Here is a 16,603-nt window from a genome sequence, read left to right on the forward strand (position 1 = left end):
CGGACTCCAGTCTGACCTCGAATGATATTCAAAATAGGTAAACACTGCGTGCGCTCTGCCATCTACCTCGAAAATGGTCAACGATATAAAAAAAATGTTTGAACAAAAGTTGTAGAGAATTTAATCCTCTACAGTATTTATTCCAAATACAAATAGCATAAAATCCAAAACCCATAGGAAACGAGATATTTGCAATAAATATGGGATAATCGATTTTTTTAACTTTGAAGTTGAAATATCTTTATTTGCGGACACTCTACGATAAGTAATATAGATTTTTAGTTCAACTCTTGTAGAACAACTGAAATCGTTCAAGTAAACTTACTCGTGAAAACGCACCTTAAGCGTGTATTACGTATTAACCAGTTTATGCGTATTTAAATAGTTATCTAAAAATTCTCCGACAGTGTCGCCCATTGAGCAAATTCATAAATATTGGAATGGCGATTGATAATCGATTAATTTCAGAAAAATAGATAGATAGCTAGATTTTATTTAAACTGCATTCCAAAAAATATTTACATATAGGCTTATATAGATTGCACAAACTTTGCATAAATATTTCAAAGCATTGATATATGTTAAGTTTATTGTAGTAACTATCTTAATGGACGAACTCAATTGCAATGGTAAATATCAGTAACGTCTTGACCCCATCGTTTTATAATGAGCATATCAAATTCATTGCAAAACAAACGCTGATTACTGATATAATTTGATCACGTTTCAACAAAACACAAAAATACGTATTGAAGAAAAATTAGTTTTTATGTGACCACAGTTTCGAAGCATAATGAAAAGCTTCATCTATTTCATGTTATTCATTGCCTACGTTAAGGTAAGAATCCTCAATACTTTTCAAATTTCAAGGAACATTTTTGCTCTGAACATTAAAGTCAAAGAACTTATATACATGTGTAAAGGAGATAATTCAAAAATGTTTCTAAAAATTTACGAGGTGGTCACATTTTCTAAACTTTCGAAATCAATCAATTAATATTTATTTCTCATACACAGTGAGATACATACAATACAGTGTGATCAAACACAGTGTGATAACTTCTTTATCATTAAAAAACGAGTTCGGTTGAATTAGAGAGCGAGTAGTGTTTTTATTTCGCTGATTAACGTGGTGCTAGCAGAAAAACAATTGAACATCGCGTTTTCTATTTATACATCCTGTATATTTTACCTTTATCGATTACCAACTCTTTCTTGAACCCAAAATGCTATCATAAGTTTTATCCTGAAACCAAAAATAACGGAAATGCTCCTTTTCCACTTTTCATCGAGTGTGTCACGAAATTGAAACCATCCGTTGTAGTATTTGATATTTAATTTATTAAAAAAGTACCTACGTGCTTAACGTATTTTGTTTGTAACTCATCTTAGAAGACGGTATGAAACAATTGATTCAATGACACTTGTCACTTCGTCGTTTATATTGAGGATACACTATAAAAACATACTTTTATCTATTTTCCAGGATAGTTCTATATTTGTTGACTAGTTTCGATCATTATACCATTTTCAAAATTATCTTGATTACATTTAAATCAGGAGAGGACTATTGTTTAGTTTAGATCAAGTTGTTCGTTGAGGATAATGAAATTGGGATTTTTCTTTGACTTGTTTATTTCCATAGATTCCAAAAGATTCATCATTTGCCTTTTTTCGCATGTGTGAAGGATTTTTAAATTATCTTTATTCATTTTATGTTTTGAATTTTGAAAATGTTCCTACTTTAATGATTTTTTATCCGAAATGACATATTAATGATACCTTATATCAAAATTTCTACCAGTTTGGCATGTATATATGGCGGAGCATTCACCACATTCTAGTCGATATATGCCAGATCTTTTCCCTTTGTTCAACTTAGGTTTGGCATTAAATAATCTGTTTCCTAAATTTCCGTTGGATGTGTAGGATGTTTATAGATTGAATTTTAAAAGATAATTTTAATATTCTCGGAGATTCATCCTGCATAATTGATACTAAGATAGACAAAAGTGTGTTTTTATAGTGTATCCTCAGTGAACATGAATTTTTACAAAATAAACAAGTTGTCAATCAAAGAAGTAAAATCATCGTTTATAAAATCTCCCTCATAAGTCGTTGATTTTCATTGTCAGTTTTTTTGCGGCATCAACTGCTAGGTTATTAGCCGCGTACTTGCTATTTGTTTTTCAAACTTCATCAATTATATTTGCTGCTTTCAAAAATGCCATCAGGTTGTTCAACGTTCGTCTACCATCACATAGAATTTCCTTCATTGTCACAGTTATGTTATGTTGTCTCCTGGTTTCCTCATATTCTGGACATTCTACAAGAATATGTTGTACTGTTAGTACATAGAGGTTGTTGTTCTCCGAGGAGCAAGTAAAGGTGTGTCATTTTTGTATGGCCGATTCGCAGACGTGTGAGAACAACCTGTTTTTTTCTAGTCAATTTCAATGATGGGATTCGCTTATTCATACTTGGTTTTGAGCATTTCAGTTTCGCGTCAGTTTCATTCCAAAGAGTCTGTCAGTCAGATTCTTCTTTGGTTTTATTATAATTCTTCAGATCGTCTAGGTGGAAAGGTACATCTTCATGTTCGTTAGAGTTAGCAATCATTCCAGCTGCCTCATGCTTTATGCCACAATGACTAGGCACCCACATAAAGCTGACAGTTCTACCGCTTTCCTTCATAATATGAATTCTGGTAAGAATAATCCTTACAAGGGAGTCAAGAGTAAATTCATTTTGAAATATTTATATTGCCCAGCTTAAACATTCTGAGAAATTAGCTTATGACAATTATATTCATTCGGCGGGAAATAAGGTGAAAGCATGTTGGTAAATAAAAAATTTTGAGAGAAACAAAAACAACAATAATACAACTCATACTGATATCTCCTGACCACTTCAATGACTTTTTTGTTAATATTGCTGACAATATCATTCAATCTCTATCAACGGTATGCAAAGAGGCTTTACTGAATTTCAGAAATTTTCCAGCCCTTTGCAGCTCTTTTTTTTCTAGGTCCAGTGACCGAAGAAGACGTTCAAAGTGCAATTAGCTCACTCAAAAATTCCAAATGCTTATACGCCTATGAACTGAATATTAATATCATTAAAGAGACCTCCCAGATATTCTTGCAGCCTCTTTCTGAATTGATAAATGTAATATTCACAAGTGGTATTTTTCCTACTACATTCAATCTAACAAAAGTTATTCCTTTGTTAAAAAACGGAGACATTTCTCTTGTTAACAATTATCGTCCCATTTCAATAATATCCATTTTCAGCAAAATAATTGAGAAGATTATTAAACAACGTCTTACGCATATTTTTAAAATATAAATTATTCAACGAATCTCAGTTTGGTTTTCGTAAGTAGCGCTCTACAGCAGAGGCAGTTCTCAATGTGGTTAGTGAAGTAGTCGACAATCTCGAGCAAGGTAACCACACAGTTATTACGCTCTGCTACCTCTCTAAGGCGTTTGACTGCGTCTCTCACGACATATTATTGGAAAAACTATAATACTATGGCGTCAGGGGAGTATCTCTATTCCTCATAAAATCATATTTCTCGAATAGATATCAAGCAGTCAGTAGCAATAATTGCATTTCGAATTTAAAACTCGTTATGCATGGTGTTCCCCAAGGATCAGTATTGGGACCACTTCTATTCATAATTTACGTGAATGACATTAGTAACTTCATGCATCCATATAAATCTGTTTTGTTTGCCGATGACACCACGTTTATTTACTCTGACAAAAATTCTATTGAACTATCTAGAATATCAATGTCGTAGAGAAGGCAGAAAGTTGGTTCGTGACAAATCAACTTAAACTGAATATAGACAAAACGCAACAGTTACAGTTTTCAGCAAGCTCTGCCGTTACATCAAGTGCAAACAGTGTTAAATTACTTGGGTTAGTTGTCGATAGAACTCTCACTTGGACCTGTCATATTGACCAATTGAGTAAAAAATTATCTAGAACCGCTTTTTCGACTTGAGAAAAAGTTGGGAAATTTTGGGCCGTGAAGATAGAAAAAAATAATAGTAAAAAATGAATGGAAATTTAAAAAATAAAAATGAGAGAAAAGAAAGGAAGAGGTAATAAGAAAAAGGAAAGTACCAGGAGAAGGTTGAGATTTCCCAACATGCATAACTTGGATATCCTATACTTTGAAATTCTGAGTTAATTGAAAACTTCAAAAAAGTTTAATTTCTCCCAAAAAAGAGAACAGTCTTGAACAGTCCACAAATTTTAAAGTGACAATTTTACAAAATTTCCAACGTTTCGCTATTTTTTCGACTTGGGAAAAAGTTGGGAAATTTTAGGTCGTGAAGATAGAAAAAATAATAGTAAAAAATGAATGAAAATTCAAAAAATAAAAATGAGAGAAAAGAAAGGGAGAGGTAATAAAAAGAGGGAAAGAACCAGGAGAAGGTTGAGATTTCCCAACATGCATAACTTGGATATCCTATACTTTGAAATTCTGAGTTAATTGAAAACTTCAAAAAAGTTTAATTTCTCCCAAGTAAGAGAACAGTCCTGAACAGTCCACAAATTTTAAAGTGACAATTTTACAAAATTCCCAACTTTTCACTGTTTTTTCGACTTGGAAAAGTTGGGAAATTTTGGGCCGTGAAGATAGAAAAAATAATAATAGAAAACAATAAAAGAAATTAGAATTAGTTAGAATTTTGTCAGTTCCCAACTCATTGAGGTCATAATTTCATCATCCAATGTTGGATTCTCCTGCTAGAAGGAGCCTCATTTTTATGAAAGTAAATTACATATCAGAAAACAAATGTGAAAGAGGAAAATCCATTAATCATTCATTTAAGTGTTGTTTTCTTTCATTTTTATTGAATATTCCAATACATGGTGGATATGGTGGAATACAGAGGACCTTGGCCCAAAGTAGAATAATTCCCATTATTATTTTTATAATTAGCAAAATGTATTTTTGTTTGTGAATACCCTAACGGGCATAAGCATTTAGCCAATCTTTGGATAGCTAGGCAAGAAAATTAATATATTATAGTAGCAACTAATCCATCGCCTTTCATTTTTTCGAAAGTTGGGAAATTTTGCTGGTGGGGTTGGGAAAATTTGGATTCCTTTCCCCCCCTGGTTTTTCTTGTCACTACGGCCATGTCTAGAACTCTTTTTTTGTTGCGTCAGTTGAGAAATATAACTAGTTTCGATACATTGAAAATAATTACATTAGATATGGTGTTATACTCTGGGGCAACTCAACTGGGGCTGTAAAAGTTTTAAATTCCAGAAAAAATCTCTTAGAATAATTACTTATCCTGGTTATAGTGATCATTGTCTACCTCTGTTTTTGAAATTGAGAATAATGTCGTTACCCACATTATTTTCGTACAACGTTCTCATAGAAATTCATAAAAAATCAACTTCATTAATCAAGCAATCAGACCTTAATGACTACGATACCAGACATTGTAACAGATGTCGGACAAACCGCTATCGTTTGATAAATCACAAAAGAACACACTGAATTTCAACCTCTACAACTATCTTCCCGACAGTTTCAAAATTCTTAGTACGTCCAAATTCAAAAAAACAATACAAAATTTTCTTTTGAGTTTTTGCTTCTATTCTATCGAAAAATACGTGAATCATTTTAAATGTTTATAATGTCAACATACATACTCTATTTTGTTCTTATATTTTTGTATTTGTGTTTCTCGTTTGTTTTTATAATATTTTGATTGTTACAAACTTGCTACAAACATTTTATTATGTAACGTTGTGGAATTGGCCGCGGTGGTAGTGCGTCCGTGTTAGGAATCACACGTTAAAAGGTAAGACCTCCTTGTCCTTAGCTCGCACAAGTTTCTCAACTTCTGAGAGTTGTCGTTCGTATGGGGGCGGCAGCTGATTAACGGAAAAACAGAATTTGAAAACAGATTTTTAAACGTGGTGAAATAAATTATCTTATCTTATTTCATGATCTTATGTATGGAACTCAACGAGTCGGTACAAATTAGGAAATGAGTTTTGTTTTGTGCAAATTCACAGAATAGTAAAGATTGGTATACAGTGAGTAAAAAGCAAATGTAATCTGTTTAAAAAAATCTGTTTTTAGTTTATTGCAACAATTAAGATAAAATAAGTTGAAATCATGTGGTTACCGAAATTCGATAAAATACACTCAAAACTTATTGCAATATACTCAAAACTTATTTCATGTTGAGGTATTGATAATAAGAAAGTAAGCAGAAACCATAACAATGTTCTTTATAGATGGTATCCTTTAAAACAGTGTTTTTCAACCTTTTCCATGACACGACCCCCTTAGTAAGAAAAAATATTATGCGACCCCCCGACCCTTTTTTCGTGTATGTTATTATTTTATGTAACAAATATTCAGTCCATACAACATTTTGATGTGTTTTAATAATTAGGATATAAATACATAATAAAGTACGTAAAAATAATCTTTCACATCGAAAAAGTCGCCAATTGATAACTAACGCAATTTACACGCATAGGTACAAATGACCAAGGCCGATGCCGGCCGTCCGGCCGAGAAACGGGTCGTAACGAGCGCTGTCGGGGGCGTCGCGGGGTATGAAGGAAGTGATACGCGTGATTGTCAGCCGTTCAGTTGTTAAGCGAGCGCAAATCATTATTTTCCGTTTTTCACGTATTTAGTTGAAGTGATTTGTGATAATTGAAAACGGCTCAATTCCAGAAAAGACCAACAGAACCGTCAACTTCTAGCGGGAGTTGAATCAAAACAAAAAAACGTCTTTATGATGACAATTATTTGAAATTCGGGTTCACTGTGATAAACCGCAGTGCGTTATATGCTTTGAAGCTTTATCAAGAGAAAGCATGAAGCCATCGAAGTTAGCACGCCACTACAACACAAAAAAAAATCTGTTTAAAATCTGTTTTTCCGTTAACCAGCTGTCGCACCCCTACGAACGACAACCCTCAGATGTCGAAACTTGTGCGAGCTAAGGATTAACGAGGTCTTACCTTTTAACGTGTGATTCCTAACACGGGTTGGACGGTAGCAAGTGAAGATCGATCGTTCAGACTAGGGCTTGAACCACCGACCAACACGGCAGTCAATTCGAGTGAGTGAACAAAGCACCCACGCCGAACCGCTTGGCTACCGACTGACAAAACATCCAAATTAAAAATATAATTCCGTGGAATTATTTGAGAGAAAATTGAAAGTTCTTCAACATCAAAAAACTTCTATAGTGCAAATACCAAGCCTAAATGAAAAAGCGTTGCTTGCTAGTTATCGAGTAGCTTTTCGTGTGGCTAAAACAGGAAAACTCCACACAATTGCCGAAAGTTTAATTGTACCGCGGCTTTAGATATAGCCGAAATTATGTTTGGCAAACAAGAAGTAGAAAAGCTCAAAAGTATACCTCTCTCAGACAATACCATTCAACGCAGGATAAGCGATATGGCGACTGACGTTGGAGACCAAGTCAAGAAAAAATAAAAGAAAGTACTTTTGTGTCCTTGCAATTTGATGAATCTACGGATATTGCGGGTTGTGCGCAGTTTGCCGCTTTTGTGTGTTTTGAATCCAATGAAAATTTAATTTAAGAAATACTATTTTATAGAACACTTCCCTCAAACACTACAGGTCAGTGCTTGCATAACATGTTCCTTGAAGCTACGCAAGATATGAATATCAATTGGGAAGAAAAATGCATTGCTATTTGTAGTGATGGAGCAAAAGCTATGACTGGTGCAAAAAGTGGTTTTATTGCTAGATTGAAAGAACAAATGCCAAACGCTTCTTGGATGCATTGCTCTCTTCATCGTCAAGCTCTTGCGGCCAAAACCTTGCCACAGTAATACAGTCAAGTTCTAAATATTATTATAAAAATTGTAAATTCAATTGAAGGAAAAGCGTTGCAGATACGGATTATTTGTGAAGACATGGGGGCACTCCACCAAAATTTACTTTACCATACAGAGGTTAGGTGGTTGTAGTATTGACCATCAGAGTTATGGAACTCCGATCTGAACTTTTGATATATTTACAGCAGACCATGTCGGAAAACTCTGAATTTATTTGTGACCCGGATTTTCTTTTGAAATTAGCTTTTCTTTCTGACGTATTTGACCATTTAAATATCTTGAATGAAAGTCTTCAAGGGCGAGATGATGTCATCACTGCAAAAGACTAAATACATGGCTTTGAAAAGAAAATTGACACAGTCTTATATTGAAGAAGTCGGATGTGAGATAAACTCAAGGAGTATATCCTGGTATGACAACGGTGTTAGATAATTAGAAATGTCATTACTTTTCTGTGCAAGAGATATCGGAAAACACTGAGCAAAGGTGGATCTTGAATCCATTTCTACCTGCAGCTATAAATGAAGCGAATTTAACAACTAATCTTAAAGAAAATCTGCTGGAGTTATCTGCCGATGGGATGTTACACTTAGAATTCAAGTGTGCCAATTTGGATAGCTTTTGGTTAAAAGGAAAAACAGAATACCCGGAATTAACAACAGAGGCCTTGAGGTGTTTGATTCCATTTGCCACCTCGTATTTGTGCGAGTTGATATTTTCTCATCAATGGCCAAAATAAAAAGCAAGCAAAGAAATCGCTTAAATTTAGAAAATGACTTAATTCTCAATGTAGCAAACGCGGAACCACGATGGGAAAAATTGATTAATGGAAAAAAAGCACAACCTTCGTATTAGGAGTGACAAGTAGACGTAAGCTTTAATTTTTTGTTAATTTGTTTGTATTTATATGTACACATTTTTACCAGTATATGCTTTTTGTTAACATATTCTTCATACACCACACGTTTAAAAACGCTGCTTTAAAAAACTGTAAATAATTTCCGTGGCAAAGTTAGTTTAAAACGCCTTGTCAACTTGTTTTGTAAGTTACGACATTAGTTGTCAGTATTTGAATTTAAGTTTGTTACCTCCAAGTCTGACAAATAGTTGATTAACGGAAATGCATAAAATAACAGTTTTACAAATGATTGGTGACGAAGAAGAAACCCGAACACAACAGAAAGTAGCACGCCTATTTCATAATAGAGAAGCAGTTTCACGAGCTTGGTCATGTGGGGCTGATAAAAAAAGCAGCTGCCGATGCAATGAGTGAAGAAGTCAAATTAGATGTGATGTTTGAGTTTGAGGAAAACGCACATACATCCACTAGACAGGCGGTAATCCTAATCGTTTTTAAACCTTTGCTCTCCAAGACACCGCTTCAAATTCAAGAAGGGGAAGTTGTAGCTACTACTCTGTTCAAAAAATAAGCTGAATTTACGTTTTTCTCGAAAAATGATTATTTATTCGACAATTTATATTTTGTCCGTTCCAAAGTAGTCCCACTCAGATATAATACACTTGTGCTAGCATTTTTTTCAATCCTCGAATCAGTTCTGGCATGCACATTTTGGTATGTCCTTGAGCTCTCTCAACGATTCGATTTTAATCTCCTCAATCGTTGCAAAACGTCATCCTTCCATGGGTATCTTCAATCTTGGGAACAGAAAAAAGACGCAGCCACCTGCTGAATACGGTGGCTGAAGTATGATTACAATGTTATTTTAGGCCAATACATTTTGGAATTTGCTCTCTTGGGCTCTTCCAAGAGCTTGGACTTTGGAATCGATGCCATAACCATATAGCCATGATGTATGGTGCTTTAACTTTTACTTATATCTTTAATGTTTGTATGTTGCTATAAGTTTTATTTGATTACACATGTTTGTATGTTGCTATATTTGGACTATTCCTATACAATGTAAATTGTCGATTGGAAAATAAAGAATTGAATTGAATTGAATTGAATTGAATTCGTTACTAGTAAGAACGCACTTCGCTGTCACAGGCTGAAAAAATTGCATGGCAATAGCCAGCCGTCATGCCGACATCCTCAGCAACTTCTCTAGTAGTAATTCGACGACTCTCCATAACAATTTTCCTCACTTCCTCAACATTTACATCGTTTGTTGATGTGCTGGTGCGTCCAGGACGAGTGTCGACTTTCTGTGAAAAGCTTGTTCTACATGTAAACATTTTTTGACCCAGAGTACAATCACAGTATGTCACCGTCAACATATCAAGTGTTTTCAGCACTTAATATTATTTTTACACAAAATTTTATGCAAATTTGAACATTCACCTTATTATTTGAACTGCCCACGTAAAAGAAATGTCAGAACTATTCCAGGAGATTAGAAATGCATAAATCTAAATATTTTGATATGCGAGTAGGCTTGTAGATTCTGAGTTTAATTTTCCTCCGCATTTCATGACATATTTATTTTCTGGACTCTCTGAGAAACAAGTCAGAGTTTCATATTTATGTAAACCAATGAATCAAATAACTTATATTCGAATTTTTATTACTACCAATATTTTCTCCGCACTTGAAGTTACAATAAAATATGTAATTCGCTATTTGTGCAACATGCGGGAGGACATGGTCCTCCCGCATGTTTGCACAAATATTATTCACTGAAGATTTTATAATTGATATTATTATACCTTTAGATCGACTGACAGATGAATCTGAGAGTGACAATTCTCAAAGTGGAGACGAATTTTCACAATATATGGATGGAGATGGTTTTGATGAGAATGGGGTAGTTTTGGGTGGCGCTGCGGGGCAAACATCGTGGCAAGAAACAATTGACAACGTGACAAAAATCTTCTTTCTGAAAAGAAATTAATTACTGGTTGAGTTATCAGGCGACCATCCGTTTGATTGGTTTAGAATGTTGATTGATAACCAACTTTTGAAACTGACAGCAAAAGAAATAAAGGAGCATGCTTTGGAGGTTCTGTCTATTACCAATGGCAAAGAAAGGTCGAGAATTTCCGTGTGGAAGGATATGACGGTATCAGAATTTCGTATTTTTTTGGGACTGACAATACATACTGGAACAACAAAACTTAATAATTTGCAGCATTACTGGAAAACACAGCGATTATATTCGACTCGTTTTGAAAAATATATGAGTCGAGATCGATATTTACTATTCATGAGATGCTTACATTTCCAAGGAAATATGGACAGTCATCAGGAAATAACAGATCGGCTATATAAAATAAGGCCAGTGTTGGATTATTTCAGTCAACCAATGAAAATAATGTGCTATGCAGGTCGAAATCTGGCATTAGATAAATCTATGGTCCTATGGAAACGTTGTCAGCGGTCATGGAGATCCTTCTAGATCTACATCCTATTCACATTTTTCTGGAGAGAAAGAATAGATGGACTGCATATAAACTTGTGCACATTGCCAATTGCACAAATCAATTTAATGCAGAGTGCAACAGACTATTGGTTGTCACTGTAAGTCACAGCATTCTGGAAATGACCTCTGGCTTTATGCCTCCAACTGTCAACTACGAAATTCCTTAGGAAGTATTGTTCCCGAGTAGAGAGGACTGGATCCTCCGGGAGAAGAGCAGATAGTTATTGGTTCAAGGATGGATCAAACACATTCCGGTTCTGGTGCAGGTGTTTTCAGCCGCAGAAGCAGGACCTAGATATCAACCTGCCAAGAAACCTAGGCGACTGTATTTCAAGCAGAAATTTATGCTACTGAATTGTGTGCGAAGAGATTGGAAGAATCCAACCTCATACACAAGTCAATAATAATATTCTCGGACAGTCAAGCGGCGTTGGAAGCTCTTTGCTCCTACCGAGCAACGTCTAAATTGGTAGCAACTTGCCAAAAACGGCTCTCCTCGATAGGAAGACTTAACAGATTGTCTCTGGTATGGAATTCTGGTCATACTGGCCTGGATTCCTAGCCATACTGGCCTGGAAGGCAATGGGGCTGCTGACTCCCTTGCAAAGAAGGGTGCTGCAAGCTGCTTCATCGGACCAGAACTGTTATTGGCATCGCGTTAGGCTTTGCCAAACAAAGATTGAACACCTGGATGGCAAGAAGATTTATGGACTTCTGGCAGAATCTTCCAGGATTGGCTCACTCCAAGGCGTTTATTCACCCTTATAACAAGCAAATGTTGGACTACATTAGGGATGAACTACGATGTCTAACAGGCCTTCTTGCAGGTCATCGTCTTTTGAATCATCATATGCAGAGACTCGGACTGTCGGAAGACAGTGCGTGTCGCTGAAAGACCACTCACCAAAGAAACTAATCGGCTTCGTTAAGAAGCTGGGTTTATTTGGTCGAGTGTGAATAGGTGTGAGCCACAATAAACCCTTGCTGGTTGCTGTGGAGGGTCGAATAGACTCACTCACTTTGGACCTAACCTAACCTAACCTATGTAAAAGTAGACTGATATTCAAACAGTACCTTTCCAATAAACGTCATAAATACGGAATCGTATTCAAATTCGTTTCTGTACATAGGAATCTCGTAAACGATAAGCGATAGAGTGTCGGTTAAATCGTGGCAAAGTTGCGTTTTTAGATGTATACAATGATGTAAAAAAATCGTATATAGCTCTTTTGGTGCTTCTGGAGATATACAGGAAAAACCAAAAAATCCGATTTTTTTTTTGCCTCTGTCTTCTTTATTCGCAGTCATATTGAAAATCTGTTCACATTTTGCTATTGGCACTTGATGTGGGCTATCAGAATATGTTCATGAATCTTTTATATAGGGAGTTATCTGACTTGGGCCACCCCCATCTTTGAATTTTTAGATACGAACCTGTATTTTTTGATGTAGTATTTGGATCGTAGACGTTTACTTCATACTAATGAATTAAATTTTAATTTATATTTCGGGATGTTTCGGTAATATTCGATTATAACTGGGTGAATTATTCCCTTTTAAATTACGGCCCTGGAAATTGGTTGACTGAGTCGGATATACACTACACATATACAAACATAAAAACACATTTTGACATCTCTTGTCAGTTAATTATTTTCATGTTATCGCATTTACTGTGAAGTGGCCGTGTCAGGTGACGCCAAATCACCTGGTTATCAACAAACAGTATTGTTTAAAGTTCACACGTTTTATTTAAAGCCACATTTGAAGTTCTTGCTGCTAATTAATATCTTGCATCATGAAGAACAATAGTGAGGAATTGTGTATTCTTGACGATATTGAAGAGACTGTAAAAAGAGCTTCAATTGAATTGTTACCAAAAAAATGGCTCAGCAGTACGACATCGTATATTCCAATTTTCTTAGCTGGTGTAGACCTAAAAACGTCGAAGGAAATTTCAGCGAAACCGTCTTCTCAGTCTATCCAGAAGAGAAATCAAAAATATGGAACTCATAAACTTTGTGGAGCAAGTTTTCAATGATAAAGTTGAGTGCGCTCATTAAAAATGGTGTTAAAACAAGCAAATATTTCAAGGTAATACCATTCTTAAAGCAAGAAATAGGCCCAAAAAATCAAAAACTCATACGTTTGAACAAGTCCAGAGGTTTATAAATGAGGCGCCAGATGAAAAATATTTGATGATAAAAGTTGCACTATTTTCGGAATATATGGAGCCTGCCGGCATGAAAATCTGTGCCATTTATCAATAGAAGCCATTAAATTAATGGATAAATCATTGATTGTTTAAATTCCAAATACAAAAATCAAAATAGGTCGTTCTTTTTGCATTGTTGGAAAAAACAATGACTATTTTAATAAATACGTTGCATTACGCCCTTCTCTTATCAATCATCAACGTTTTTTCTGAAATACACAAAATATAAATGCAGTGCCAACCCAGTTGGTATAAACACGTTTGGGAAAATGTCCTCTACCATTGCTGAGTTTCTGAACCTCCCGGAACAAAAGGAATGTGAAGGTCACTGTTTCAGAAGGTCTTCTGCTTCTTTGCTAACAGAATCAGGAGCAAATATAATGGATATTAAGAAGCACGGATGATGGAAGTCTACAACAGTAGCTGAGGGTTACATTGATCTTCTTATAAAATGACTATTGCTGAAAGAATAATCCCAACAGTTAGTTTCAGCTTTACAGCATCGTCCTATTCACTTCAAGAATGAACCTTTTCGTGAAGTACGAAAAATCACTCACTAGCAGCGCTAGTAGTTCGGTAGGGACAAACACTGCGTAATCCTCATATAAACATATGGTAAATTACAATTAAAAAAGAATATTTTTAACAGAAGAAGATGTTCCTGGAGCTAAACTAAAATTTGCAACTGTAAAGGATAATAATGTTGTAACATTAAAACGTGGCTTGCATGCCGTAATTCAAAAGTAACTGGAAAAAAAAGTGAATTAATAGACAGGTTTGTATACAGACTCCACTGAAAGAGTAGCGGTAGATTCAAACTGTAATAAAAGAAATTTAAAATAATTATGAATTTCAGATTTATTTCCGAGTGATAAATGAATCAAATATAGATGGTAATGACATAAATTTAATTAAATATAATGAATGAATATAATTTAATAAACAATTGAGGTTATATCTCATTCTAATCAATGGTAATTAAAAATATGAAAAATTTACTATTCATTTTATGTTTAGACCGTACATATGAACATTTATTTATTTTTTGCACTGTTAAATCCACTCTCCTCGAAGCATGTATCCATTTCTTACGTCTAACCTCGTTAATATGAGGTTTTATAAATGGTATAAAAAACACGTTTTCTTCCGGATATCGATTATCCGACGTACAATTCGCAAAAGAGCAATGCTTTGTTGGCATTATACTAGCACAAAATACTTTTTCATATCAGATTTATATTTTTGAATAATAAATTAATATTACGTAAACAATACTGTTTTACATTTTACCCTACTACTAGTGCTGCCTCTCGTGACACGTTCGCTGTACTATTCTCAGGAAAAAGGCTCATTGAATGTTAATGCCCATGAAACTGTCAGATAGTTCAAATATATTACAAGGCTCTTCAACATCGCAAGGTAATAATATCAGCAGTTGTTCTAATTGTACTTTTCATATTATTGTTTATAAATAATAATAATAATAATGTAATTAATGTATATAATACATTTGCAACAGAATTTAATTGTATCTATATCTATTGTTCAAAATAAAACTTGCTTGAAAATTTAATAATTATGTTTTATTTATTGCTGTTTGATCGAAAAAAATCGTGTTAAAAATTTAACTAGTGTTAAAAATATTTTTAACAAGCTACTTTGTAAACATTAGCTTTTAATATTTTTGACAACCATTAAAAATGTCACTTTCAATGACAGTTGTACAAAAACATATTCATGTTTTGAAATGGTGATTCTGACATTGATATGATTTGTTTCGGTTGGTTTTCGGGTTTTGCCGCGGTCTTCTTTGGTTACAATCTCCAGAAGTTTCCACTGCAACTGCGTCAGTCATCTTCAGTGGTATAGCCGTCGAAGTACTCTTCTTGACGTATCAACTGACGTTTCAATTGCAACTGCGGCAGTCATCTACAGTGTCGTGATGAAGTATTCTTCTAGACGTATCAACTGACGTTTCAGTATCAACTGACGTTTCATTTGATACGTCAAGAAAAGAACTTCGACCACCCCACTGAAGACGACTGCCGCAGTTGCAGTTGAAACGTTTAGAGATTGTAACCAAAGAATATCCAACCAAAACATCGACGCCAGTGGTGAAAGCCTACATTCCTATATCGATATGATTTCTAGGCATTTTGAGAAGTGTCGCTTTTCTTGAAGGCCACTCATTTTCCTTCAAATAATGCAAATGTATTTCAGGGTGCACCTGCAGACCCATATGCAGATGACATGAGAGAACGAGAAAAAATGGGCCTGGACTGTGTGGAAGAAGTCAATATTGACAGACGAATCATAGATAGAGCTGTGGCCACTGAAGAGTTTCCAGATGAACCTAAGTACAAGGAATTTTTAGCATGCAGTTATAAAAAGCAAGGCTATCAAACTGCAGATGGCGTTATCCAATACAAAAACATCAAAGACTTTCTCAGTCGGTTTTACAAAAGAAGCGATTTGAAGATTATCGATAATTGTAAAAGTGATAATGAGAAGAGTCACGGAGATAGGGCGTTTGATGCTCTGTTGTGTGTTATAGCAAATCTTCATGTTATAGAAGGAGCTCAGAGGTCAGAAACATAAAGTAATTATAGTTTCTTTAGAGGGAACTTAAGTTATTGTAAAATTCTATTCATAATTTCACAAGATAAATAAATAAAATTATATTTCTACCTAAATTATAGAAAACTACTACTCAAAAAAAACAAAAAGATTGTTATATTTGACTACATTATATCAATATGAAATATCTTCAATGTATTCCTAATAAAGTTAATAGTTGTAATTCAGTACAGTAGTTTGTAAAAATCTAACATATTAAAAAAATGACTACATCAGTTAATTGACTGCACAACCTCATTCAACGTCAAATGTCAATTAAATATTTTTTGATCAACCGATTTTTTATTTTACTTCTCGCTATATTCCATATAATGTTTCATTATATAAAAAGAACAACTCGGTAGCACTTGTGCTTACCGAGTTGAACTTTGCCTTTTGTATATCAGCACCTAGCTCTGTGATCTATTAAAATATATATACAGCTGAGAAACAATAAAGACGAATATTATCAATATTATTATTATTAAATTTTCCATTCCATTTATCACCTATTATTATTTCTT

At 34.5% G+C, this 16,603-nt stretch overlaps 1 protein-coding gene across 1 annotated transcript; it reads left to right on the forward strand.

Moving 5' to 3' along the window:
- Positions 1-677: 677 nt before the first annotated feature.
- On the forward strand, positions 678-16,374 carry LOC111503870 (uncharacterized). Its single transcript, XM_074186094.1, has 2 exons — positions 678-838; positions 15,684-16,374. Exons 1-2 carry the CDS (start codon positions 794-796, stop codon positions 16,059-16,061), a joined length of 423 nt encoding a protein of 140 aa, XP_074042195.1. The 5' UTR covers positions 678-793; the 3' UTR covers positions 16,062-16,374.
- Positions 16,375-16,603: the final 229 nt, after the last annotated feature.

The sequence above is a fragment of the Leptinotarsa decemlineata genome, unplaced genomic scaffold (genome assembly GCF_025532065.1).
Source record: "Leptinotarsa decemlineata unplaced genomic scaffold, Ldec_3_MD MMD2_tig00078422_RagTag_RagTag, whole genome shotgun sequence".
NCBI lineage: Eukaryota > Metazoa > Arthropoda > Insecta > Coleoptera > Chrysomelidae > Leptinotarsa > Leptinotarsa decemlineata.

Excerpts from the sequence above, each read along its gene's own strand:
- LOC111503870 (XM_074186094.1), top strand. The coding sequence starts at position 794 with ATGAAAAGCTTCATCTATTTCATGTTATTCATTGCCTACGTTAAG. Across the intron at positions 839-15,683 it reads TATTCATTGCCTACGTTAAG|GGTGCACCTGCAGACCCATA; the intron begins GTAAGAATCCTC and ends AATGTATTTCAG.